Source organism: Meriones unguiculatus, chromosome 9, assembly GCF_030254825.1.
Source record: "Meriones unguiculatus strain TT.TT164.6M chromosome 9, Bangor_MerUng_6.1, whole genome shotgun sequence".
NCBI lineage: Eukaryota > Metazoa > Chordata > Mammalia > Rodentia > Muridae > Meriones > Meriones unguiculatus.
In genome coordinates, this window is record NC_083357.1 from 75,070,971 (window position 1) to 75,098,522 (window position 27,552).

A 27,552-nucleotide genomic window follows, 5' to 3' on the forward strand; every position below is an offset into this window, starting at 1 on the left:
AGTACACACATGCAATGGGAAACTTCAAAACAAAATCATTATCTTGCTACAAAATGGGATGCTTCTGAAACTTAAACTTTCCATTAGTCCGTGCTCAAACTTAAGTGGTGAAGAGGACACTTGGCTTTGCCATAAACTTAAAACAAACTATGGAAATAACACCCCCAAATCACTTTAAAAGAGTTGAACGCACCTCTCCAATACCTGCTTGATATTCCCAGGAGATCTTAAAATTACTTCAATTCACATTTTCCAGGACATTCATCCAGTTTTCATTTCCCGAAAACCTCTTTTATCTACTACCTACCCTTGATTCAAGCAGCATTTTCACCCCAAATCCAGTTCTGCATTAGCCCCCTCCTCTAACACGCCCCCACTCTGGACACAGCCCTCCAGTCTTTCTGCACAAGGCCTCCTGTCCACGCTTTCCTTCCCGTGGTCGACAGCCAGACTCCTACCCAAACATGCTTTCTCTGGATAGAGCAGTATGTCCAAGGTGCTTCTCATGCTCATTGCTAACTCTTGTCAAGTGTATCAGATGAGAGGCTGCCAGGGAGGGTTGGTAAAACATAATTCTTGATAGAAAAGTTCAAAATACTTTTAGAATAAAAATATCTGCCACTAAAACCTGACCCAGTTACCAACTTCCCTTCCTAAGATAAACACTAGTCGTCTCTCCAGAGACGGTCTATCTATACATGAGAACAATGTGCTCTCTCCAAGTTTAAATATACAAAAATACATGCATACACAAGCACATAGTAACATTACGAAAAAAACTTTTTCTTTTAAAATTTTCTAAGCAGTGTTTTTTGGTGCAACAGAGCCATGACTGTCGTGGACTTGCTTATGTAGACCAGGCTGGCCTTGAACTCACAAAGGTCCATCCACCTGTCTCTGCCTCCCTGAGTGCTGGGATTAAAAGTGTGCACCGCCGTGACTGGCAACATTATGAAATCATAACTGTTCTACATCTGAGTTTTCTCATGGAATAAAATGCAGAATGCGGCCTGCATTGTTACATACACAGCGGCATCAAACGGCTGCACAGCATTCTGTTGTTGTGATGTGTTTCATGATTCAACCGTCCCTGACTGACATAACTGGGTTCTCTGCAGTCTTTTGCTATGACAATGTGTTACATATATCTCTACAAGCACATTAGGGCGGTTCACTACTCCTCATGACTCCAGAGGCCGAGGCAGTGAAGGCTCGGAATAAGCTATGAAGCAAGCTTCCCTGAGAAAGGTGTGTCCTGCTCACACGAATGACCAGGTTAGAAAATTCTGGAGATTTTTCTACAAACCATTTTGAGAGTAACAATGTCAGTCCCTGCTATGGACCTATCTCCACCCATCGTGAAAAAGTTGTTAGTTACAGTCATATGAAATGTTACAAAGGCTGCAAGAAGGGACAACTGCTCTGCAGACAGCACAGTGGCCCCAAGAAACACAGAAGCCACCAGGTGACTTTGACTTACTGATGGGACTCCGACAAAGAAATCTTGAAACAGTCCTTTACCGGATCGCTACCATCCTATGAGCCTGAAAATTCGAATATGCCGCTCATTCTCATGGAAAGCACTCAGATTTTAAATATTAATTATGCTTTTGAATAGGTACAAAAATTTACCCAAAGTAAGTTCTCTGAACTTTAGTCCCTTTAACCTGTTTGACGGAGGGAAGAACGTTCTGTAGGCTTACTGAGATAATGAAGTGAGGTATAAAATGAAAAGAAGGTACACACTCGCTGCTCATTATATTTTCTACATCAAAGAGGTTTCAGAAGCAAATCTGTGTTCTGCTGTATAATAAATGTCTTCAGTTGCTAAGATCTCATAAAATAACAGGCTTTCCTTAGGACTGTTTTAATTTCTTAACATAATTATTAAACATAAAACATAATTATTAAAACATAGTTTTAGTAACTAAAAGGCTGATACTCTAAATTGTTTAATGCAGCTATAATGTGTGAGCTACATGGCTGTGCTCTATTTTTCAGAACATGTCACACAGGACGCAAGGCCCCCACAGGTCACAGTTCTGCTGCTTCATTGTGATGAATATCGCCTACCAGGTCCTCTTCAGACATATCCAGATGTTTAATATTCTATTTTTAAAATTGTTTCTATAGTCAGTAATTCATTTGCCCACATTAGGCCCCTATTCCAGGCACTGACATGAGGCAGGAGACTGTCTTTTACAGAGCCCTTCAGTCTGGCCTGTAAATGGATATCAGAAACCAAGTTCACCTACATGGATATGGGGCCAAAGTGCCTTTATCTAAACCCTTCGACAACATACACACACTGAAGTTCAAGTAACTCGCGCAGACATTCCTCAGAGGCTGCATCGGCGTAGCACGGTGGATAGCCTTCCCACTGCCCAGACATTCTCAAAACCTCCGCAGAGCACCGTGACTGTAGAGGCTGTAGCCGCTGGCTCAGTACTCTTGCCAGCTCCCATGCAAAAAATCTACAGGAAAAAGACAGGTTCTTAACGTGTAAGTTCCATAGAGTTTATAAGGGCCGATTGTGGGTCATGATAAGAGTGATATAGTCAGTTCACTACCATGTATTTGGAACATATGAAGGGCCTTGATCATGAAACCTCTACAGGAAGCACAGATTTTTTTTTCATTTGTCTTGGGGCAAAGAAGGCTGTGTGGCAGGCTGTCACTCACTAGGTACTGCAATATGGCGGAAACACTGGGAGGTCAGCCCTCTGAGACAGTCCACCAAGGTATAAGAAACTTCATCTGGACAGAAATCTCTATTGGTCTTGCACAAAATGCCTCAGAGTGAAAACCACTTAGGACACCAGCTTCATAAAACTCGTCCAGTCCTAAAAAGTTCTTTTTTCAGGGAGAAGGAAGGATGTTCTGCTGTAGCCTAGACTGGCCTCAAACTCATGGCAAGGCCCCTGTCTCAGCTCTAAGTAGTATGTTAACACAGAATCATTTTAAACTATCATAAAATATTTTAACCAACATAGATATAAAATAATTAGGCTGGGGCTGGGGAGATGGCTCAGTAGTTAAGAGCACCGTCTGCTCTTTCAAAGGAACCGAGTTCAATTCCCAGCACCCACATGGCAGCTCACAATTGTAACTCCAGTTCCAAGGGATCTGAGACCTTCACACTAATGCACATAAAAACTGAAAATTAAAAATAATCAGACTGGCTACTGTTAGGTTTCTAATATTCATGTAATCAAAGTTGAGACCACTTCAATGACTAATAACAGACAAGAATCATGTCTGTAATACTGACTGGTTTAAAAATAATCTGAGTTCTGAGTTATTGTATACAAAATAAGCATTTCATGAAGATGCAAACATTTAGAAATATTATGAAAACCCAAACATTATGGAGGAAAAGTGGAGAAATTCTGTGCCTATGTTACACCATGAAAGGCTACTGCTTACCCCAAGAAAACATAAGCTTATGAAACAACATGCCTTTGTTGATGTATCTGACAAATATGTATTGTCTTTCCTCTCTGTGCCAAGCACCAGGCTTGGGGAGTCAGCAAAGCCACATCAGTTGAAGCTAAAAGGAAACTAGTTTCCATCAGCTCAGCTCATTGCTCCCATACATCAACACCAGGTCACTGACCCCTCAAAGCCTTCTTGAAGGAAGGTCACTGTGTTCTTGCTGAGTGGCATCATGACACAGTGTGTGGGAAAGGTGGAGGCCACTGTGTAGTCATTGCAGTCCATGTTCCCTTGACTATCCCAAACCAACAAGAGTCCCACATTTACACTGCTCTCAGCCTTCCAACCTTGTGAAGTTCATTTCAGCTCTGAACCTGGGCCTGTCCTGATGACTCCGAAAGCCCCTTTCTGCTAACAGGGAAGATGACTGAAGAGTTCTAACAATGGACAAGGTCATTACCTCACAACAGGCCTGTTTTATTAGATGATTCTACTTAGAAGGTTCTATTATTTTGACTTGATATCAGCCCTCTGTGAATTCAACCACACAAATCTATCATTGCCTCTCATATGTATACAATTCCTCAAATATTCCAAAAACCTTAAAAACATCATCGTCACCATTATCACCATCACCACTACCACCACCACCATCACCACCACCATCATCATCATCATCACCATTATCACCATCACCATCATCAAGGGGTATATGCATGTTGCTTAGAGGACATCTCTGTAGAGTCATTTCTCTCCTTTCACCTTTACGTGGGTTCTGAGAACTGAACTCAGCATGCCAGCCTTCTGTGACAAGATCCATAACCATGGATCTGCTGGAACCATGTTGCTAACCCATACTCCCAATTTTTTTAGTTAAAAAAAAAAAAAGTCCTTACATACCATTCAATCCCAAGACTCCCAGGTAGGTCTAGAATACTGGTCACCTTCCTCTGTGTGATCTTTTAGTCACGTTTTACTTTAAGACCCAGAACCCCGAATGCAGTGTAGCATTCTAGATTTGTGGTCTGACCAGCACTTGTGTGCTGCACATCTAGCCTAAGAGTCTCACTTGAGTTGATGTAGAAAAGACACCTGAACATGCGAGACCAATCCAAGGCTCACTATCACAGTCACATCTACTTAAATGGCCAAAGAAGGAGGGAGGACAGCCGAGGAAATACAGACGGAGGCTACATACCCAACATGGGTTCCACGTTTTAGAATCTTGCTTCTCTGTTTTCTTGCCTATCTAGTAAAAATTATGATAGTCTTGCCTCATTCCATTGGTATATAAAAACATTGAACGACTTATCAGGCATAAACTATTGATGCTCAGCTAAAGGATGGTTCACTCAGATGACTGCCCATGTACCTTTTACATGGCGTGCTTTCACAAATCACGGGGGAAAAAGGCGAGTTTCAGTCACTTCCTTCAGGATTAAATATTGAGACATTACTGGATGAAAGCAAACTGACACTTTCTTAGGTTCAAAGGATGTGACATCCCTCTTCAGAGAGAGACAAGCTGAATTCTGTCAAGTGAGAGGAAATGAAGGGAAAGCAGAATAAACAGAAAGCAACCACTCCAGAAACAAAATCTCAGGAACATTTATTTGTCCTTCCCACTAAACCCAGGCCGCTCTGCCAAAGATGGCACGGATGCAGAATTCCAGGGCTCTAAGCTCACATAGTGTGTTCTCCTTGCTTACTGGTTTCTTTGAATGTAAACACTTTAAATGCTCTTGGCAGAATCATAATCATCACATGCCATGCTGGTGTCTTTTCTGGCCACTGTGACCAAATACCTCCCAAGAAGCAAGTGAAGGGACAAAGGACTTATCTGGGCTCAACAGTCTGAGATGTCAACTCCATCACAGCTGGTTATATAGAGCAGCAGTCACCAGTCAGCTCTGTGGGCCCAGGCACAGGTGGGTGGGCCTCCCTATCTCCTCAGACCAGAAGCAGTCAAAGGAGAATGCTAACACTCAGGCTTTCTTCTTCCGTTCAGTCCAGGCTCACAGCGCAGGGGATGATGGCTCCCATACTTCGGGTGTTCTTCCCTTCTTAGTTGAACATCCCTGGAGATGCCCTCATACAGAGAGGTATGTTCCTAGGTGATTCCAGACCAAGTGAAAGTTGTTGCTAATGCGGCTTTCAGCATACCTGCTCCAACAAGGGCAGTAAGAGCTCTCTGTTCCAGCTTCTTTCTGAGCTAGACATAAGGACTTCTGCTTACAGGGTGCCTGCACTTGATCCAGTAAGGAATCCAGGTGGCTATGCACGAATGGTGGAGCGTCACACACAGATCAGGACTCCTCATGAAAACTGCTGAGGATGGCTGTAGGAACTGAAGGCTCTCTGCATTCCTTCTGAGTTAAACAAGCAAGCGTGCAAACAAACATTCCATGATCTTTCTGCCATCTTTTGGCCACCAACCTCCAGTGCTGGGGATTGGGCCTATGGCCTCCACATCCTCAATAATTACATAGGGTCAGCCTCCCCCCACTCTACTTCACATTTTTTTTGTGAGACAAGGCCCTACTAAGATGCTCAGATTAATTAGCCTTGAAAGTGTCCTGCATGATGATGCATTTGTCTCCAGTTTAAAACTTTATTAAAATTTAATGGACCCATGTGAACAGCTCCGAAAGCTGTGAGTGGAGTAATGTTTACATCACCTCAAAGCCCTTAGTGAACAGCATTAGCCTAATAATCTGTGACTACCATCTCTTTGCTAATCACTTGCTTTCTCCAACCATGCTTATTAACAGAGGATGAAAAGTAGACATAAATCTTCCTTGTACCTCTCAAAGACAGGCAGGACGGAACGTTTTCTCGAGATGGAATTGGTCTACAACATCCTTCAAAGTTCCCAAACTTTCATACATAGATGCTAGATACTGCCAACTGAGAGGGGAAAGGATGAGGGCCACATTCAGGCTAACAGCCACTACCATCTGCTAAACTACATGTGCTCATCACCACCCTGTATATTTCATATGTTGTCACATTAATTTGATTCAGGGCCCTAGGAAGCAAGTACTCCATCGCTGTTGCTCTCAATATACCTGAGTAAATGTGGATTTAAAAGGATTGATTAATGTGGCCAAGGTCACATAAACAGGGCTGAACCACAAGCCAAAATCAGGCTGTTTGTTTGACTGCATAATGTAAGCTCCTAAGCTTTGCCCATCACAGCAGAATTTGAACTAGAAATAACTTAATGAACACCCACCTCATTTGCTCATGAGATAAAAGTGAAGATGTCTACAATTGCCCTTTTCTAGTCCTTGGCTGTAGCACCGCCACCTGAAGTCACAAAAAGGTGCTTTCAATGTTAATAGGTTTTAGTGGTTGTCTGCTACTGATGAAACTGTAACAATGATAGACCGATTTAAATCAATCAGAGATTGGTGTGTGGGGCTCACATACTGGTGCAGTTGGTAAAGGCACTTGCTGTCAAGCCTGATCACCCGAGTTCAGTCCCCAGAACTTAGGATGGGAGGAGAGAATCGATCCCTAAAACGTGTCCTCGAAGCGGGGCTAGAGAGATGGTTCAGAGGGTCAGAGCTGGTTCAGAGCACTGGCTGCTCTTCCAGAGGTCGTGAGTTCAACTCCCAGCAACCACACGGTGGCTCCCAACCATCTATCATGAGATCTGGCGCCCTCTTGGGGTTGTGCGGGTGTCCGTGCAGACAGAAAGTGGTCCTCAAAGATCCATGAACCCGTGAGTGTGCACGTGTATCCACTCACCTTCACACAAGTAAGTGTGATTAAAAATAATAAATCTGTAAAAGCTCTGTAGATGCTCTGTAGATCTTAGCTTATCAACACTGTAAGATTTGGGGAAGAGGAATCCAGCTGTGCTTCTCAGCCCCACAGACCCACAGACACTGTCAGATGGGCATAAGGATGGGAATAACGACCGAGAGAACTGAAAAGCAGTCATTAATGCCCAGGGTGTGGAATAGGAGACTGTGTAAGACATGACCCCACAGTCTTAAATCACACGCCCACATACACTTTGCTCTACTGTCTTGGTGTCCATGCGCATCACTGGAACTCATAGACACTGAGTACAGAAGTGACCCTGAGATGCTTCAAGGGTAGCTAACAGCCTCCCTGCTCTGTGGGACACTCACTATAGAAGCCATCCTTGCAGAGTTGAGCATTTCATTCTCTTTGCAGAGTAGAGCATTTCATTCTCAAGCAAAGTATAAGTTTTCCATCAACTATTTATACACTGTCCATGTACCACCATTTCTTGTCAATACAGTACCATTAGGGACTTCGGGGAGAGCAGAATTTGGCCACTCCTAGAGTCTCTAGCCACAATCCCATCATGCTGCACCATTAACCTCTGACATGAACCAGCTAAAATAGTGGTGTCAGTAGCAGTCAGGCAAGGATCTAGGAAGGTAAGATATTTAAATATTTAAGCAGGAGGATTGACAATTGCCCCTTGAAACACACATTTTTGCTCCACTTCATGCTGCGGAAAGTTCTACCAAGTTTCTATTATAGTACAATGCTAAGCCATCTAATGCCTCAGCCTCTACATCTCTAGTACAGCAAACTTCAGAAAGAATAGTTGGCTGGTGAACTATCCAAGGCACTGTGTCTTCTCACATGGATGGAGACTTTGATCTTGTGTTTCGAAACCAACAAACACTCATGGGTAAGATACAAAGATGACACAGTCCGTTTCCTCAGGGGCTCGTGAGAAAACCACAGACTTACCTATGCATAGGGAAGCCTTGGGCAAATTCTGTTTGCTACAGGGGAAAGGAGTGAGTCTGGAGGGTGGGGAATAGTTGCATAAGTTATCCGCACAATTCCTCCAAGCCCACCCAGACCTTTCTGCTTCCTTTGCCCATATTAAGCCCCGGACCTTACCCTCACCTGAAACCATTCTAACCCTTACACTGTAAACTTTGGGACCCTCCTTAAGATTAACTCTAGCTCTCTTTGGTATAAATAAATACATAAATGCATACACAAACCCTTTGTTCACTCTCAGAGGAAGGCAAATGGCTAGTCTCACTGGTAGGACCAGCAAGGTACTGTCTATCTCAGTACAGGCCACGCTCACTTGCAGGATTGAAAACTAAACAGCATTTCAACCTTGGATGTAAACATGGAAGATTTACTTAAGCAAACAGATATAGATAAAAATCTCCACTTCTGATTTTCTCTGCTTATCATAAATGCCGGTGATATAATGGGAAGTCAATCTACATTTTGTAAATGAAAACATCAGAAGAATTGGAGAAATGGTAAAATTTCAGCAGCACAGGCAGAAAGCCAATACCACACAACAGTCAGAGGAAGGGGAGACTAAACAGGCACATATAGGCCAGACGGTGAAGAGGGGTTATGGAAGTTATGTTCCTCGGCACCTGCTCAGATAGCAGCAAAGCCATCTCTGCCTTCCAGCATTTCATCCTGAAACACTGAGCGCAGAGAAGAGAAGCTATAAACTGCTGACACTTCAAGCACCCAGCATTGCCTTTACCTGTCTGCCCAAGGCCTTGTAAACCACCACTCTAGATCAATCCATTTGCTTGCTCTCTATTAATTGAAAGCCTATTCTATAAGCACAGATTGTATAGACATTACTAAAGGCAGTCTTTAGTGGATGTAGTTTACAGGTCCCTGATGCTTTTCATGCTGTCTCTCCACAGATGCTATTCTGAGCCTTCCCAAGCTCCCACTCACAACCATGCAACCTTGTCTTTGGCTTCACTGAGAAAATGGTACTATTTGGGCTTGAAATCCACAAGCTTGCTGCCCACACCTGCCTCCATTGGCTCTGTGCTCACGCCATGCCCTGGTTCTTAGATCCATCAGCTCACTCAGCAATCTTGCCCCATCTAATAGCTCTTCCCATTCTTCACATAAACACACTCAAAGTCCAATTTTAAAGCAAAGTGAAAAGAAACAACAGAGCCACAATGCTTTCATCACCCAAACACTCCCTAGCTGTATCTGGGTTCCTAATGGCCAAGCCTCAGGAAAAAGCCTGCTGTCTGCTCCAAATTAACAGTGCAGCCTAGCCTAATGCACACCACCCGCCCTGAAAACCACTCACGGCCCACGTGACCACACAAGCCCCAAGTTCACAAATTCAGGTCACCTCTCAATTCCTCCTGGACCTGCCCTCTCCACAGCACCTGACATTTAGCAACTTCCATCTCGAAACTCTCCGACGCTGGGTTCTTACGACATCACCGCCTGGAGATCCTAATTCTTAAGAATGCTCTCGCTCGGTCTTCTGGTCAAACCTTACATTTTAACATTTTCCCAGGATTCTATTCTTGGCTTTCCTCTTCTCAAACTAAACTCTCCCTGGGGAGAAGGAGCAGCAAAGCACTGTTTACACTATGAATGATCCCACATGCCCATAAATCAATAAGACTAAATCTAAATCCATTCGCTTCCTCTCTCCACTCATCTCCCTACCGGGGCTCACCTCCATCACGGTTCTTTCTGTTTGCTTACCTGGTTGTCTCCTGTGCTCTGTGCACCTAAGGGACAGACACCAGACACTAGTGTCAGTAAGAGGTGACTCCCTGGTATGAGGGCTGGGAGGGCAGGTAGGCGCGACACTTGGCAAAAGCAAGGGATCACAGGGGGGCTAAGGAGTTTGTCACTGCAGGAAGGACCACAGGAGCCCGCTGAACTAAGGAAAATCTAGAGGGAGATTTGCATATACAAATATGTATCTCCATTTTAAGATTTCTCTGCTTATCACGAATATCGGTGATATAATGGGAAGTCAGTTTATATTTTTATTTTTGTATGTGAAAGAAGCAGAATGGGACAAGTGGCAGGATGTCAACAGCCATAGGCAGGAAGAAATCAGTCAGGGGGACAGGAAGGCTGAGGCACAGCGTGCCGACAGGAATCGCACACGATTCTATGACTGAGTGGGAGGTGGGATTTGCAGGTGAGGGGGAACCAGCTAGTCCCTTTAGTTAATGCAATTTTCCACTACAAAAGAGAAAGGCCCTCTTCAAGAGTTCCCTGACGAATTACCTAAGCGAGGAGAAATGAAAGCCTGAACTACAGCACCAACCGCCGGCAACAACAACTGAGGTGAAAATAAGAGGAGAAAATATTATTTCTTAAGTCTGGAGATAAATAACAAAGGTTTTAAATGCTTGAGAACAAAAGAACTAAATGAAAGACTAAAGGAAGTAAAAACTTTAAGAACACAAAAATTAAAAAGTGAAAAGGAAAATAATCCTTGTATGTTTGTCTCTTTGTAACACAGTCTCACTGTGTAGCTCAGTCTGCCCTGAAATTCATGGCAATCCCCCTGCCTCAGTCTCCTGAGTACTAAGGATTATAGGTATGAGCTACTAGTGTGTGTGTGTGTTATGAATATATATTTTAAACATACATATTCAAAAGTATGTATTTGAAAAACATTTACATCCAAGTTCAGTGAGCAAATAACTGATCATATATTTAATGTCAGAACGCGAAACACTTGTCCGAATTCATTGTGTCGGTAAGGACCCACTCGAACGCATGCACATGTTTAGGAAAAGCCACCCCACAGCCCTGGGACAGGGAACTGAACGCAATCATACCGTGAAGCTGTTGTTGGCATTTTTTGTGCTTGCTTCAGCGACACTGGCATCTGAGAGGTCAACTTCATCAAATATCAAGGACTGTTGATGGACAAGAACACAAACACGTTATGTAGAACTCCAGCTCCTGGCTCTTTGGTATGTTTTCACTACCAGCCCATGACTGTAAAAGCGAGGGCAAGAATTAGGACTCAAAACTGAAAGTCAACTTAGGGACACTCAACAGTTTTGTCTCAAGGAGGGTGGATGAAACCATTACACATGGCTACCCTATGAAGCTAAGCAGCTTCCACAGAAATGGCCACCGTCCTCTGGACGCCTATCTGTCACGGTCGCACAGAACCATCTGAGGGACACCCATGATCCCACGCCCACACCCACAACCACAAGCTTGTGGCCCAAGCTTTGTTGAGTGTAGACTGAGCACTAGTTCAGGTCACAGTGACTGACTGAATGCTCTGGACCTTACAGTCCTTGTCTATCAAAAATCCGTCTAAGTAAAACGGTTTTCTAAATAAACAGAAAACCGTGCTCCTTTCAAACTCTTAAGCATTGTTTTAGTCAAAACATGTCAGTGGTGAAAGCTCCCGAGAGATGGGAGTGTTTTTTTAAAGCAATAATTCAGCCATTCGTAAATATGAATTAATTACTATCATCTTTCCCGCTTTCAGTGAGTTGGTCACTGCTCAACATTCAAGCCAGTGGACTCCAGCACCAGCAGAGTAACAGTTCTCCTCCATGCTGCAGAGAAGCATCTCTCCCCTTTCTGATAGCTTCCACCCTCCCAGGCCTCCAGGGGGTTACATTAAGTTTACCATCATTCTATTAATTCACCTTAATAAAATTTTCTTGCTTCCCAACTGAAAGGGGTGTACAATACGGCCAGTAGAGGAAAAAAGGCAAAGCTAAAGGCAGTGCAAGATGGACTCTTAAACATGGAGGACGGGAGTTAGCAATGATTTCCTCAGCAGGAAACAAGTCCAACATCTCACACATGGGACCACCTGAGGGGCACTTAACAGGACACACAGCTAAAGGCACAGGCAGTCAAGAAGTCACTGTTTCTACAGGGAAATACCCAAAGACACAATGGAGCCGGACCAGGGATAACAGTCAACATCAGACTTTTGAAAATAAGATTAGTTTGTTATTACTTTCACATAAGTATTCAGTTATTCCTTCCACTGCTGTTCCACAAACTAACAATTAAGTTTGTTGACTGGTCCTTTTTCAGCTTCTACTAATTATATCAGGAATAGACATTTTTAAAATGGAAATGATTATTCCTCTGGCATCCTAAGCTTACTTTTCAGGCACCATTAAAATATCCATTTTAATAGGGCTCTTCTTCCTAAACTCCATTATTAGTTCATTTAAATGGTATATAAAAATTGCTTTGTCTCAATTTTATTACAATGTGGTTTTCAATCTTAACTGCTACCATAATGAAGAGATTATCTATGCCTGGGATTCTGAATCACTCAGCATGTACGGTCTTAAGCTTTCGCTCAGCAGCATGCGATAGCCAAGGCACACTGTGGACTGAGCAAGGGTTGGGCTGTGAACTTATATCTGACCCCAGAATGTAAATTCTTAACAGCTATGGCAACTCTCTCTCAAAAAAAAGTTTAAAAGGGAAAAATGGAAGAAGCCCAAAGTTTTTAATTTATTCTAAGTTATTTATGACTTATTTTACTTAGAAGAGGAAAGGGAATCAAACTATACTAGATTAGCTTCCCATAAGAATAAGACCGAGTCAATAGCGCCACCTTGAGGTGGGGTACAAGATGACCACCTTTATAATAAATGCATTTGAGAACACTTAAGCTATGATGAGGATCCAAGACAAAGGCAGCTTGAGCAACCAAAGCTTTAGATCTTGTCATGACACACAATGCTTGAGAGCGGTCTTTCTGAGTTACCTTGGAGTCTTTTGCATAATAAAGCGTTCGGCCTCGAAGTTTGAAGTATCTCTTTTTCCACCTCTGGAAAGAGCTGGTTTGCTTCAGCAGCTGTCCTTCTTTAATACTGGTCTGGGGACAAAACAAAAACATCATGACAAAGTGAAAATGAAACCCCAAACCAAATATTCTACTCAGAATCAATGACCCATGTTCACTGTTCATTAGCGTTCCAAGCACCGTGGTTTACATCTTACAAATTACTAGAAAGACTATTTTGTTCACAACAGAGGTCAGTCAAGAGAAGGTACATAAAGTCCCAGGAGGTCAAAGTGAATTGCACGTGGTTCTCAAAGAATTCACAGGTAGAACTGGCTACTGACAGTTTGGGGAGTCCAAGAGTTGTCTTCAGCTCTGTACCCACTGGTGAAGCCAGCAGGCTCAGTGGACAGTTCCAAACCCAAGGCCACAAGGACATCCCTGGTTAAGCTCAATCAGAAAACAAAATAAAAAAAGCAAGAATGAAAGAGAGTTGTGGGGGCACAGTTAGGAAGGAGATAAAGAAGAAGGGAGGAGTGAGAAGAATCAGAGTTCATCTATGAAACTGTCAAAGGACAAATTTAAGTAATTTAACAAAGGAATTTGTAGACAGTTTAAAAGGTACATGCATCTACCATCTGCAATACGGGGGGTCTTTCACACAGACTGTGTACAGTGAGAGAGTTACAAATGCCGTGCCATAGGCTGAGTATTAATGCAAATGGCCTCTGGAACCAGAAACATATTTAACTCCTAGCTTCACTACAGGGAACTGCTGAACTTAAGACAAGTCTTTAACTTCTTCATATTCATTTGCACAATGGGCTTATTAGCAAGATATAGCTAGTATAACAAACAACAGACGCTTGTTAGATGTTAATCATTACAAGTAAACACATACAAAGCGCTATGTGCGGTGGCCCAGAAAAGAAAGCATCAGCTTTCAGGTCACAGCAACAGAAAGCAGATAAAAGCAGGCTTAAGACAGCACAGGCATCTTCAGAGAGCATTCTATAACAAACGCACGGAAGTGTTTCCAAAGGGGACAGCAGAAGGAGTGTCTGGCGGTGGTAGGAGGCCTCTGTGACTCTAGACTGGATTCTAGGAGTGCTCTGTAGGACACCTGTTTACTTCCACTGTCTCCAGCAAAACACCTGAACTTCCCTACCTGCATCTAGCCTCTCACTCTCTCATGAACCCCTCCATCCATAATCACCCTTTTGCTTTTAACTTGGGAAACATGGCTCAGGCTCCAGTACTGGCTACTGTCTGGGCCTGCCCTGCTCTTTCCTCAGAGAGCCATCTGGTTAACTCTTGCATGTCCTTCAAGTGTTTGGGCCAAGGGATGTTCATTCGTGTCCTGGTAATGTATACATGTTGATGCACATGTGTGTAGAGGCCAAATAATATTTGTGGGTGTCATCCAACTTTTTTAACTTTTTTCTCACCGTCCTGGAGTGCACCACACAGACTAGCCTGGCTCACCACTGAGCCCCAGAGTTCCTCCTGTCTCTGCCTCCCCAACTCTGGTATTACAAGGACACACAGATCACTAGATCTCAGTGAGACCCATCTCAATGACCACCTGGTTGGTTGTGTTCTTTTTCTCTGTGTTCCCCCACTGTAATCTTACCCCACAAAATACTTTCCATGGTGTAATTTACTTAGTTTCTTTGCAAGCGTTATAATAATGCCTTACATTATCAATAAGCTAGAAAAGGTGAAAAACTTTCTTGTTTGGTAATTTTTGAGCATGAGCTAATGGCTCATGTTAATGTTTACTTTGATTTTCAGGCAGAGGTTCACTTTGAGTGTGCTTTAAAAGTGTCCACAGGGAGATCACTGCAAGTTGATGCTAAGAAAATACTTCTGAAACTTTAGTACCAGAGAAACAGGTCTAGAATCGGCCAGACTTCCAACCAGGCTCTTCAGCAGACTAACAGCACAAACCTAGGTCACTCCACTTTTTTTATGATCCCATTTTCTATCCAAAGAAGAAAGCCAGAACAATACCAATTTTACAAGCTTGTTGCTTCTAAGTTCATGGTACAATAACATCTGGAGAACACTTAGCACAGTATCTGGGCTACAGAAAATCTCAGTAAGTGGCACCAAGTATTATTATGAGGATGATGATATCATTATGTTATTAAGTTCAGAGAGTATTTTCCAGGCACGAATTCTAAGAGCTTCTTGGAAAAGGTAAGTAAGTGTTCGCCAGCCACTGTCAGGGCAAATAACAGCTGGAGCAGATGGAAAGAATCAAGACATGAAGCTTCAGGAGAGTCGGTATCTGCCAGCCACAGGGGGAAACCTGCCTCTTACTGCAAGTGCAAAAGGCTAGTGGAATGTTTGAAGCAGGAAAGGAGCTTCTACGGGACGCGCCAGACAGCAAAGGCAGGAGACTTCATCTCTGGCAGCGAAATAGAGAAAACTGGTCAGGACGGGGCTGTGAGGAGGGGCGGGGGCTTTGGAGAACCGCAGCTCAGAGACCCGTTTTCACATTCATATGAGGAGGGCAGTGGAAAAGGCTAACGCACTAGAGCGAACTGATGAAAACCAAGACCCTCAGCCCCCCCAAACCATGACTCCCCCCCTCACCCGGAACAGCTCTCACCCACTCTCAGAAAATGGGGACTACACACCGGGGTTACCATCCTCACAGATCCAACCAGCCCACGCTGAGGCACCTTCCTTGTGTTGCACAAGCAAGGTGGCTCATCTCCAAGGCTCTCCTAAGACCTGAATAAATTATAATATTATAAACTATGAAGAACCTCTCACTTGACGAAGCAGCATGATGAGGAGTAACTCACAGGACACCACACGACACCCACGCCCTCACCTCATCCCCACCTGCTTTGTCTCCTTCCACCTCATAGCTTTTCCCTTCAGCCCACCAAACAACATATGTAACTTCTGCTAAAAACCTTAAGCCCAACCGCAAAGAGTTACCACCTCTCAAGAGCCTCCTCTGGGAGAAAGAACAGATGGTACTCACTAGAAATGTTTCAAACAGTCACTGGTCATGAGACAGTCCTTCATCGGGTTGACTGTGGCCACTCCTCTGAGAGAGACTCCATAGAAGGGGCAGAATCCCAGGTCATCACCAACCAGAGAGGCCGCAGATGAGTCTCTAAGGCTGAAGCGGCCCAGGAGCCTCTGTATGGCGTTCACGCTGGGGGCACACCTGCACACTGAGGCATACCTTCAATGGCAAATATCTGCCTTCATGACCTAGTCCTCAGGGTAGTCTAACTTATGTCTGGATTCCAAGGACACTGGTCACCAATCCCTCCACAGCTGTCACAGAACCTCTCGTCTACTGACTCCTTGGGAGCAAAAGGCTCCCCTCTCCCCTACTTTTGAACTGAAGCTCTAGCCTTGAGATGACTGATCCCAATGCAGCTGGGGAGAAAGGGATAGAAGAATCCTTGGCACTCACTGCCTGGGCAACCTAGCCAAATCAGCAAACCCCAGGCTCTGTGAGAAACCCTGTCTCAAAAACTAAGAGAGCACCTGACACTACCTCTGTCCTTCATACACCTGTGCTTACGCAAACACATGAAAACACACACACATACAAAAACATAACATTTCTCTCTGTGTTGCGGAAAATAAAAGGTATCGGCCTAATAATGTTTATTATTTGCCCTATAATTATTACAGTGGTATTATCTAACCCACTATCATAATCAATAAAAGACACAGATAGCTGTTAGATTTTAGATTTGCCTTATTTCACCTTGGGCTGGGTAGATAATCCCACCCATGCTATTATTTCCTAGTCCCCAGCCCACACCATCTGCTTTAACCATTCCTGTCTAGACTACTTTCCATCCACAATCCCAATATACTTGCTGCTATTCTTCATCTGGGCTATTCCTTTCCTCTCTTGGAGTCCTTCCTGCTGTCCCATGGGGTTCTTTTTCTATCCCACGGCAATTTTGCTTTCTCCTTCACCTTTCTCCCCCTTCCCATGATCCTCCTCTTCCAAAACCTGAGAACCTTTGCTCCACCCACCTCACCTTTGCCCTGCCCAGGTATAGGCAGTTTTATTAGCCAATCAGGAGGCAAGGTAACACAAACGTCATTTTGGGGTATGTATGTAAGAATCTCTGGGGGCAAGATAATCAACATTTAATACAAAGTACTAGGCCATGCCACTACAACTCTGTGGGGCATTTTGGGTTTTGTTTGTTTTTTTTGGTCCCAGCTTATTTTAAACAGTAATTAACAATGCCTTCTGCGAAATCTGCTGATTTTAGTTTGAGACTATGGAAAAGCTTACTTATGCCTTAATAACTTATAATAGCTGAACAACAGTTTTCAACCTTAATCGATTCAATTTCATGACTTTGAAGCTTCAGAAGTATTAAGTGTGACTCATAATGGGGCAAAACCATAAAAAGCTTAAGTGGGAATGTGGGAAGAAAGATATTAGAGACTATAGTGTGTGGTGATTTGAGTAAGAATGGTCCCCATAGGCCACCATATTTGAACGCTTAGTCATCAAGGAGTAGAACTACTTGAAAGGATTAGAAGGATTGGAAGCTACAGCCTTGTTGAAGGAAGTGTGTCTCTGGGAATGATGTTTCAAAAGCCCACGCCATGCCCCATGTTTTTCTCTCTGTCTGTGGATCAGGTTGTAGCTCTCAGTGAGACACTGCACTCTCTGCCATGATGATGGTGGACTAAGCTTCTGAAACTCTACGCCAGCCCCAATTAAGCGCTTTCTTTTGTAAGGCATGCCACGCTCCATCAATGGTGCCTCTTCACAGCAATAGAATAGTGACTAAGAAATGTGGAAAGGGAGCATCAATGACCACATTTATGAGAGCTCTAGTGGGTGACTTTAAGGTCAGTCGGTCTTTAAAAAAAATCTTAACTCAGCATTTATGCTTCGATAGGGAAAAGTAGCCCACACCTGAGTTGCTTATATGTTTCACAAGCATCTCAATGGACACATGTTCTGCTTCTCAGCCCACCTAGGCAGATGACAGCCACAAAGTCCACTGACGTGTATTTTCTTCTCTGTTCATGTCAGAAGCTATAGCCTTGTCTTGATTTAAAAGCAAAATGTACAAAAACAAATGGTTTACGGCTTATCTAGAAGTAACATGGAAAATATTGTCACTTTGGTGAAAAAAAATAAATTTTGTACAGTTTATTTCACTATAAATGAAATGTGATTTAAAAAAACTCTGATCTGAAAGGCGTATGAAGTATTAATACTACAAACAAAAAGATTACAGTATGCAAAGATAGAGGAGAGAATCGAGGGTTGGGATCCCACCCCGTTGCTTAACTATTTCTTATGAACAAATTTGGGGCAAGAGAAGAATTACTGTCCTCCAGTTGTATTTCCATTGATAACCTAATCCAACAGTCACATAGATGGCTCTGATTAAACACAAGTCACACGCAAAACCAAAAGCCAGGAACAGGACTACTAGGGAGAAGGGGACACTGGTAGGAATTGAAGGAAGATAAGAAAGAATGGGGAAGAGAGAGGAACCAGAATGTATCATATATATGTATGAAAGTACAAAATAACTAAATAAAGATCATATTGCTAGGCAATGGAGCTATAGTAAACACTACTGAAATGTGTATTGATAAGCACTAAGGTGGTAAATTTTATGTTCCATGATTTTTTTGGCAAAATTAAAAAAAAAAACAAACAGCTAATAGTCCAAAAAGCCCTTTGAATAATATTGCCCTTAGAAAAATAGTCTCCAAAAGGAGCAGTGTCAGTATCTTATTTAAAAATTGGTAACAGGACAGAGAACAAAACTACACTGAGGATCAAGGGCCACCTCGCTCTCCATTCCAAGCCTGGTGCCTATCATAGGGCTGCCTTTCAGACCAGACAGGGCCACTATGGAGCCACATGAAAGCAGGAGCTGCTAAGGATGTCCTGTGCCTCAGATTAGCTCCTACCAATCTGTCCTCTTCAGATACTTGCTGTTTCTTTCACATAAAAATTATTTACCTTTCACCCTAACATAGGGAATAGTCATGTCCCTCTGCTACAATTTCCTTTCAAGACACTGTGGGGAGACAGGCAGGTCAATCCTTCGGTTACTACCAAGAGAAGATGGAAGAAAGGGTACTCAGGAAAACACCTTGTTGAAGCATCTCAAGTCACTTGGGGTAGAATCTAGAATCCTAGAATCCTCAGGTGTAGACAGTGTTGAGACACTGTAAAAATCTAACTTATCCCAAGAATAAATCATTGGGAAATTCAAATTACAACAGTACGTGTACTGGATTTTTGTAAAGTTCTGTTTAAGATAATAGAGTTAAATAAAATACCCAATTAAAAGATTTTTTTAAAGATAAGTTATAAATGGATCCATTTCTCTTATACAAGCACTATTTCAAGAAGACACAAATAATCAACTTCATCCTCCCCTGCTTATTAAAATGAAACCCTGAACATTTTATGCCTGAGCTGCCTGCACTACCAAATCCACACCCCCGCAGCCATCAGGAAAGAGTGGGTGTGATGTTCTCCGGCCTCTCACCTGTAACTCGCAGGCTCCTATTGCTTTAATTCTCCTCCCTTTACCTTGTCTACCCTGAAATCTATCGATCTCACCTCTGATGCAGCATGTGGCCTGCCAGCAAAGGCTTCTTACCCTGCAGGATGGGCTCACCCTGTTTCCATAGTTCACCCTTATACTAGTTGTGATACTTACAGCACTCCCTCTTACCCTAAGTGGCACTGACATCCTTATTAAGCTGACTCATCTGAAGAAAAGACATCAATGATCTTACGCAGAGATGGGCCCCTTGCACGCTGCTAGAGTAATCGGCCAAGCAGAAGTGTCTAATGATGTAATAGCGGCACGCCTGTCGCAGGGTAACTAACCACATTTTGATTGGACGCGAAGCCTGTTCCCACAGGAAGAAACTACTGCTGGAGATGTCACCACCCCAGATCATACTACAGCTGTAATAATTAAAACAGCGTGATGTTGGCATTAAAACTGACACATTCATCATGGGAATAAAACTGAAGACCCAGGCATAACTCCATCCACCTATAGGCATCTGATTTTTCCAAACGAAGCCAAAAACATGCTGGAAACAAAGTCAGCATCGTCAAGAAACAGTGCTGGTCAAACTGGATAATGGCACATTGAAGAATGAAAATAAAGCCGTATCTAAACAGGGCTCTCAAAAGATGAGACACAAAAAGCGGAGAGCCACTCTGCAAAAATGTTCGACACCCTTAGACATCAGGCAGGGAAATGCGAATTAAAACCACTTTGGGAGTTCATCTTACCCCAGTCAGAATGGCCAAGATCACTAAACAAATGACAGCGCAGGCAGGCGAGAATGCGGGGTAAGGAGAACACTCGTTCACGGTGGGCGAGGATGTAAACTGGTAAGGCCACTGTGGAGATCGGTGTGGCGGTTTCTCAAGAAGCTCAGCTGGAAGAGGGCCCTTGCTCACCTACATCTGCTTACTAGGTAAGGAGAACTTACCACAGTATGTGGCCTTTGCAGTAGCTTAGATTAATCATTCAACGAGCGAGCGATTGAAGACTGGCATTCAAAGAACACTGCCGAAACAGCTCTTTGGGAAAACTGGAATTGTAGGCTGTTTTAAGGAACTGTTCACGGACAACCTGGGCAGGAAACCTGGCTACATTCTGAGGACTGGAGCCAGAGGTGCCTCCTTTTGTAGCCAGCCTGTCTTTCTCATGAGCAAATGCCCCTGTGGCTGCTTTAAGCACTTGCTTGTTGAATAAGCTGGAGTTTATGCCAGAATTAGAAGCCATTCTGTTTTTACGCACTGCTCATCAGCATTCGTATTATTGTTGGACGGTGTGCGAAGGGGAGACCTATGAAGTGTGTAATCACTGCTGGCAGAATACCTACAAGGGAAGGGAGGTTTATTTTGGCTCAGTTTAGGACACAGTCCATCTTGGCAACGATGGCAAACACCGCTGGGGTAGTTCCCTCCATGAAAGGAAGAGCAGTGGTGGCCGCAGGACCTTACGGCTTGTTCATGTCTCAGCACATCACGAGACAGAGAAATGAGCAGGAAGCAAGGTCTGAGCCAGGAGTGGTGGCGATGCCTAGGATCCCAGCAGGCAGGAGGCAGAGGTTGTGAGTTCAAGGCCAGCCAGTGTGCTACACAGTAAGACCTTCTCTCAAAAAAGGAGGCAGGAGGCAGGGTGTCAGGCTACAAACCCTCAAACCCTTACCTCTGGTAGCTCACCTCCACCTGCCAGGCCTTCTACTCCAAAGTTTCCACAATCTCCCAAAACAGTGCAAGTAGCCAGAAACCAGTGTTCAAACACATGAGCCAGAAGGGGGATAGGGGGAATGGGGGATGATTTTTTTCACTCAAATCCTAACAGGTGGCATAGAGAGAAAGATTTGTAAACTGTGTATGATGGCTACTTTACCTGTACAATTTGTACAGAGACTACTTCTGTAGAGAGTGAAATTTAAAGGAAAGTAGATTTTCTATCCCTCCTCAGTTGACCCAACTCTTCTATATCCAATATATAATTCTGTGTGTCAGGTGGTCAAATGCAAACCACAAAGGGCTTGTTTCACTCCGTGTCCCTAAAACTGGCCATCTTTGTGGGGCTGAGAAGACAGCTCAACTGTTAAGAGAGCTTATTGCTCTTCCGGATGAACCAGTCTGGTTCACAGCACCCATGTTTGGCAGCTCACAGCTGCCTGGAACTGCAGCTCAAAAGGGTCTGATGCCCTCTCCTGGCCGCTGAGGGCATCACCTGCATACATGTGGCATACATTCACACACACGCACACACACACACATACACATGCATACACATGAATTTTAAAAAAAATGATGTTTGAAAGAGAACTTCATTGTAAGTTTGAACCACGATGTATCATGGTGTGCTTTTTATCTTTTCTTTTCTTTGCCTTTCTCAATGTTTTTGTGTGATTATAAAATGCTATTTTTCCCTCACAAGCATGCCAGGGCCCTGGAAGGTAGGCCATTTGATCCCATTCTAATTCTTCCTGTTAACCTCTTTCATCAGTCACGTGTAAAACTGCTTCCAGCCTGGCTCTTCCTTCAACCTCTAAATCTGCCCTCCTCTTCTTTTTGATTTCCTGTGCACTTAAGTTTACACATTGCAACCTTCTCTGCCCTTTGAAATGTTATCCTGTCATGAATGTTCAGCTTTTTTAAAAAAATGAATTCAAGCTGGGAGAATGTGATTCAGTAGCAGAGAACTTGCCTGGTATTGCTGAAACCCTAGGTTCACCTTCCCAGTATGGTAAAATAAATGATAGATTAGGTAGATAGGTAGATAGGTAGATAGATAGATAGATAGATAGATAGATAGATAGATAGATAGACAGACAGACAGACAGATAGATAGACAGACAGACAGACAGATAGATAGATAGACAGACAGACAGACAGATGACAGAAGCCTTACAATAAGTATATAGATATTATTTTTCAGTTGTATTAAATACTGCAGTTGTTCCAATCTCCTTGCTCGTCTTTACAATCAGGACTTAATATTAACAAATCTTACTTCATCTGGGAGGTTTGATTCAATAACTCAGAGTAGGTCAAAGAAACCTACAAACATTAATACCCTTTGAGTCAGGCCTGACGGCTCAGGTCTATAACCCCAGCAGTCAAGAGGCAGGATCACAAGCTGGTGGCCAGCCTGGCTGAGTCCTGTAAAGGGTATAGATCATTGAGCATTTGGGATCCTTTTCTTTATTCATGTTATTCAAAGTATGCATTTACTCTTACCTAGCTTTCAGTATTTTAAAATTTGTGCCTGTTGCTGGAGAGCTGGCTCAGTGGATGAGCAGATGACCGCTCATGCACAAGACCTGCGTTTGGTTCCTAGCATCCACATGGTGGCTCAGAGCCACCTGTAACCCAATTCCAGCAGATCCAAAGACCTCTTCTAACCAAAGTGAGCTTCTGAACATATATCATGTGTGCAGACAACACACACACACACACACACACACTCATATTGTTATAATTTTAGCATCAATTTTTTGGACAAAGCACACTGATAGGAAGCAACCATGCCTCTTCACTCATGTTTCTTTCCCTGCGTGGGGCACTGGTCTATGCCCTTCTGTCCTTTCTCTGCCATCACCAGTCTGGTTCCCCACCCCAGAAAGGCAGAAGGGCAACCGGGCTTCAAAGCTGAGCATGCTCACTCGGCAACTCTTCCCTTCTTCCTCTTGAAGGCCAGTTGCCCACACTCACTACACTACACCCAACTACAACTCAGACTGACACTGGATTTCCCAGCAGGTGAAGATGGCCGCCTGTACCTGAGGCAGTAAGAGTGGTCCACACTGCCACCCAAAGCCAGTGCCGGCACCAGCCCGCCCCAACACAGAAGAAAACTCTCCTTCCAATTATGAGTTAACTTAAAAAAAAAAATCAAATAGCAACAAAGCTGGAGGAAGAACTGCAGTGGCAACAATGAGGGTGGACAACATCCCAGCTCACAGGAGCAGCAGTAGCACTCAGAGACGTTTCCAGAACCAATACTGAGTAAAAATGGAGTAGTGGGTGACACAGTAATTTGTCGTTTACAGGATCGCAGTGTTTCCCTGATCAGAAGCTACATCTGGTGCAGTGTGCTCAAGCCCTTTTGTGTACCAGAACAAACTGGGGTGCTTTCCCAAGGGCATATGGCCAGATACCTCAGGGGTGACCCACAGGTGGGCCAACTCGGGTGTCCTGCCCAGGACAACACCCAGGAGCCTACAGCTCTGTGCAGCAGACTTCAGCAGCCAGAGTCAGACAACATGCATTTACGGAGGGGGATTTAATGCTCACGACAGTTTTGTTTTTATGCACATAAAAAATACAAAAACATTTTTAAAAAAATTTTTTTACTAGAAATAACCAGTCACTTTCACATATAAAACACACATCAACCTATGCTTTCCCGTTCTGTTTCTTTGGAGTGACTGACACAACAGGAAGCTGGAGTCTGGCCACCGCAGGGTTGAAACAGTGGGTCCCTCCAATGCAACTCAGCAAGGGAAAAGTGAGTGATGGCCTGCGGCTCCTCAAGCTTTCCTAGCTACTGGAATTCCTCCGACCTCATCTCTACGTAACGAAAAAGCTCGGTTTGCTAAAAATGAGCCGATTATATCACAGGCTGAACAAACAGAAGAGTGAAGAGAGGTATGCCTGCCCAAAACTGGAGCAGGAAACAGGATGGAGAGTCTCCCAGCATCTAGGGTAGTCTACACACTTCTAAGCAGAGCCAAAAGACCCACATCATTTTGTATGTAATACCATAAACTGTTAAGACATTTGTGCTTAAATGCAAATTAATATGTTCTTAAGCAAGACAACAGTGACTATATAATGTAGTCTAATTACCCTTTATACCAAATGCCCAGTGATTCCTAATGCATTCTGTTCCTTACACCTGGCCTATAATTTTCTTCTCAAGAAAAGTTATAAAATTAAAAGCACTTTGAAAAGTAATTATATTCTGTGAACACTTACTTAATCCCTAAAATTAATCATTCTGCTTTTAATATGTACCTTCTTTATAAAAGTTCATGAGAATAAATTTCTAATTAGAGAGATAAAACTCCGTGGCTGTGTAAAGTTATTATACTGAGAAGGTACAAAACGCCCATGTCTCCCTTTAAACTCATTCCTTTCACACATTACAACGAACTGCACGATATCTTACCACAAGGTGGCAGTGGTGTGACACTAACGTTCAGTCCAGACTCGGGAGATGGCAACTTTTCTGTTATGTAAATGCTTGCCTGCAGTTCACGGGTGGCGTAAGCGAACCGGCACAGAAGGGTCCTGAAACATCAGCGGGGTATGGTGGCACATGCCTTAAATCCCAGCACTCCAGAGGCAGAGGCAGGCACGTCTCTGAGCCTACAGAGCAACTTCCAGGACAGCCCCACACAGAGAAACCCTGTCTTCTAAAAAAGCAAAAACAAAAAAACTCTCCTTCTAATTCTGAACTAATGCCTTCGTTATCAAAAACCCTACTCATTTCCAAGAATAATCCTTTTCCCCCACACATGCCATTTTTGACGGAACTACTTTACCATGTGGCCACAATGATAAAGCGACTTTGATGGTGCCTAAAATAAACTGCTAAAACGCTATTTTTTAAACTAGTAACTCGTGTGCAAAAGAGACAACTCCACTCTATTCCTGACCCGGCACTCACTGTGCTCCCAGTTCTCCTTCAGGAATAGGGAAGGGTTTGGGGTCACTGGTATGGTCAAGGACGGGATGGGAAAGAATGAAGTGCAAGGAGCCAACAGGCAGCTGTGTGAGGCACCAGGAGTCACATTTTACCGTCTATACAGGCATCAGGAGGAGTCGGTTTTCTTTCTACACAAAAGAGGAGTCTATTTTCTGGAATTTCAGTCATGTATTCAATATTCTCATGGTTTCTAGTTCTTCTCCAAGAGACTATCTGGATCCTGATGATGCAGGAATTTCTCAGACATTTGCCAGCTCTCTGAATTCAGAGTCATATGGGCTAGTTTACACACAAATACACACACTGTGCCAAAACCCTGACTCAGAGATGGTTTGCATGGGCAAGATGCATACCCCAAAAGATAAGCTAGTTTGTTTTGGTTTGTCAAGTACCATAATTTCTCACAAAAGAAGAAAAAGGAGAGAGAGAGAGAGAGAGAGAGAGAGAGAGAGGCCTGGGTGTGGTGACGTACATCTGTAATACCAGCACTCAAGGAGGCAGAGGCAGCAGTATCTCTGAGTTCAAGGTCAGCCTGGTCTACAAAGGAAGTCTAGGACAGCCAAGACTACATAGAGGAAACCTGTCTTGAAAAGAGAGAGATTAGAAACACACTGATTGCCCTCTGTGTTTAAGATGGGATAGGAAAGATCAGAAACAGAGTTTGGCAAATTACCAGATTAAACAGCAGCGCACTCCCACGCACACAGCCATCGCGGGTTCTAGACTGCTTCCAACAGCGTGTTCCCTTACCTGGATTCATCCCTGTTGTGCTGGAAAGTTTTATATCAGTTAGAGTCGGCGGAAAGGAGGAAGCCTCAATTGAAAAAATACCTCCTTAAAATCTGTCTGTAGCCAAGCCTTTTCTTAATTGGTGGCCAATGAGGGAAAGGTCCAGCCCATTGTGGGGGTGGCATCCCTGGGCTGTGAGGTAAAAAGCACCCCTCTGTGGCCTCCGCATCAGCTCCTGCCTCCAGGTTCCTGCCTGTTTTAGTTCCAATCCTGCCTTCCTTCAGTGATGGACTATGACAGTGGTTCTCGACCTGTGAGTCAAGACTCCTTTAACTGGTTGAACAACTTTTTCAACTTAAAACCACTGGAAAACACAAATATTTACATTAAAATTCATAACAGTAGCAAAAGTACAGTTATGAGGTAGCAACGAAAATAATTTTATGGTTGGAGGTCTCCCCAACACGAGGAACTGTATGAAAGGGTCACAGCACTAGGGAGGTTGAGAACCAATGAACTACAATGTTCAAGAGTCAGCCAGATAAACACACTTTCCTCCTTAGCTTGCTTTCAGTCATGCTATTCCATCACAGCGGCGGTGCGCTACGATGCCTGTCTTCCGACATTCCTCCTCAGTGTCCTTCACCATACTACTCCATCATTTTCCAGAAGGAAACTTGGCCCCTCCCGCTCTGTCTACGCAGCAGTCTTATCCCCAGCTTGACATCCAGTGCAGTAATTTGTCTTCATAATGCACAGAGGGGCAGGATTCCGACCCCAGCTGGCCCCTGAAGACTCTGAGCGAATCGCAGACAGTGAAGCGGGCCTCCTCTTCTTGGGGGTAGTAATGACGACCATTAGCATGCAGCGGTGCCGGGAGCACTAAGCGAATCCTTCAGCGTATTTCCTTCATCTCCGTATCCTGAGCACCCAGTGCTGTACCTAACACCTCAGCGGACACCTCAACAATCATTCCTTCTCCACCTACTTCCCTTCTCTTCGTAAGCAACACCTGAAAAAGCAAAACTCGTTCACGTTCACCTCCTGGCTCTGCCCTGTGGCTGCGCGCCAGCCACGGCTCCTTACACTACGGCAAGCCTAGGAAAGGCAGATGCTCTGCCGCCCCTCGCCTGTCACCTTACAGCGCGTGTGCTGCGTCTGCTCTCCCTCCTCCCATTTCAAGAGAACTGCCCCATTGGCTGTTTCCAATTATAGCCTGCGTGCAAATCTGAGTGAACTCTTTCCACAGTCCCAATTATCTCCTCTAAATATACATGTCTACACAACTCCCAAAATGCGTTTCTATCTTTACTCGCAATTTCTCACTGCCTGCTCGACGCCGCCACCTGGAGCTGCTGTCCCACCTTAGCCCCAACAAGCACGTTTTATTCCGTGTACTGTTAGCCTCAGGCTAGCAGGAAACATGATGTCCTGGCTTCAGGAAGCCTAAATTCTAATTCCAGACTTCCTTCAACTAACCACATAGGCCCAGATACGTGACGCTTTGGAAGCCCCTCCTGCAGCAGCTCTGCCGTTCTGCCTGGGACCTCACCTGCTGGCAACACCATCCCTGCCCTAGGCACACAAACCCTCGAACTTGCCATC

General features: G+C 43.9%; 1 protein-coding gene across 6 annotated transcripts in view; it reads right to left on the reverse strand.

Annotated features, from left to right (window-relative positions):
• Positions 1–27,552, reverse strand: part of Dgkh (diacylglycerol kinase eta) — a 168,816-nt gene that overhangs the window by 79,218 nt on the left and 62,046 nt on the right. For all 6 annotated transcript variants that reach the window (XM_021657592.2, XM_021657590.2, XM_060391482.1 and 3 more), the window contains exons 3-4: positions 12,956–13,066; positions 11,034–11,114 (exon numbers count right to left, since the gene is read on the reverse strand). In XM_021657592.2, coding sequence (XP_021513267.1) covers positions 11,034–11,114; positions 12,956–13,066 — 192 coding nt within the window. The remainder of the gene's footprint in view (positions 1–11,033; positions 11,115–12,955; positions 13,067–27,552) is intronic.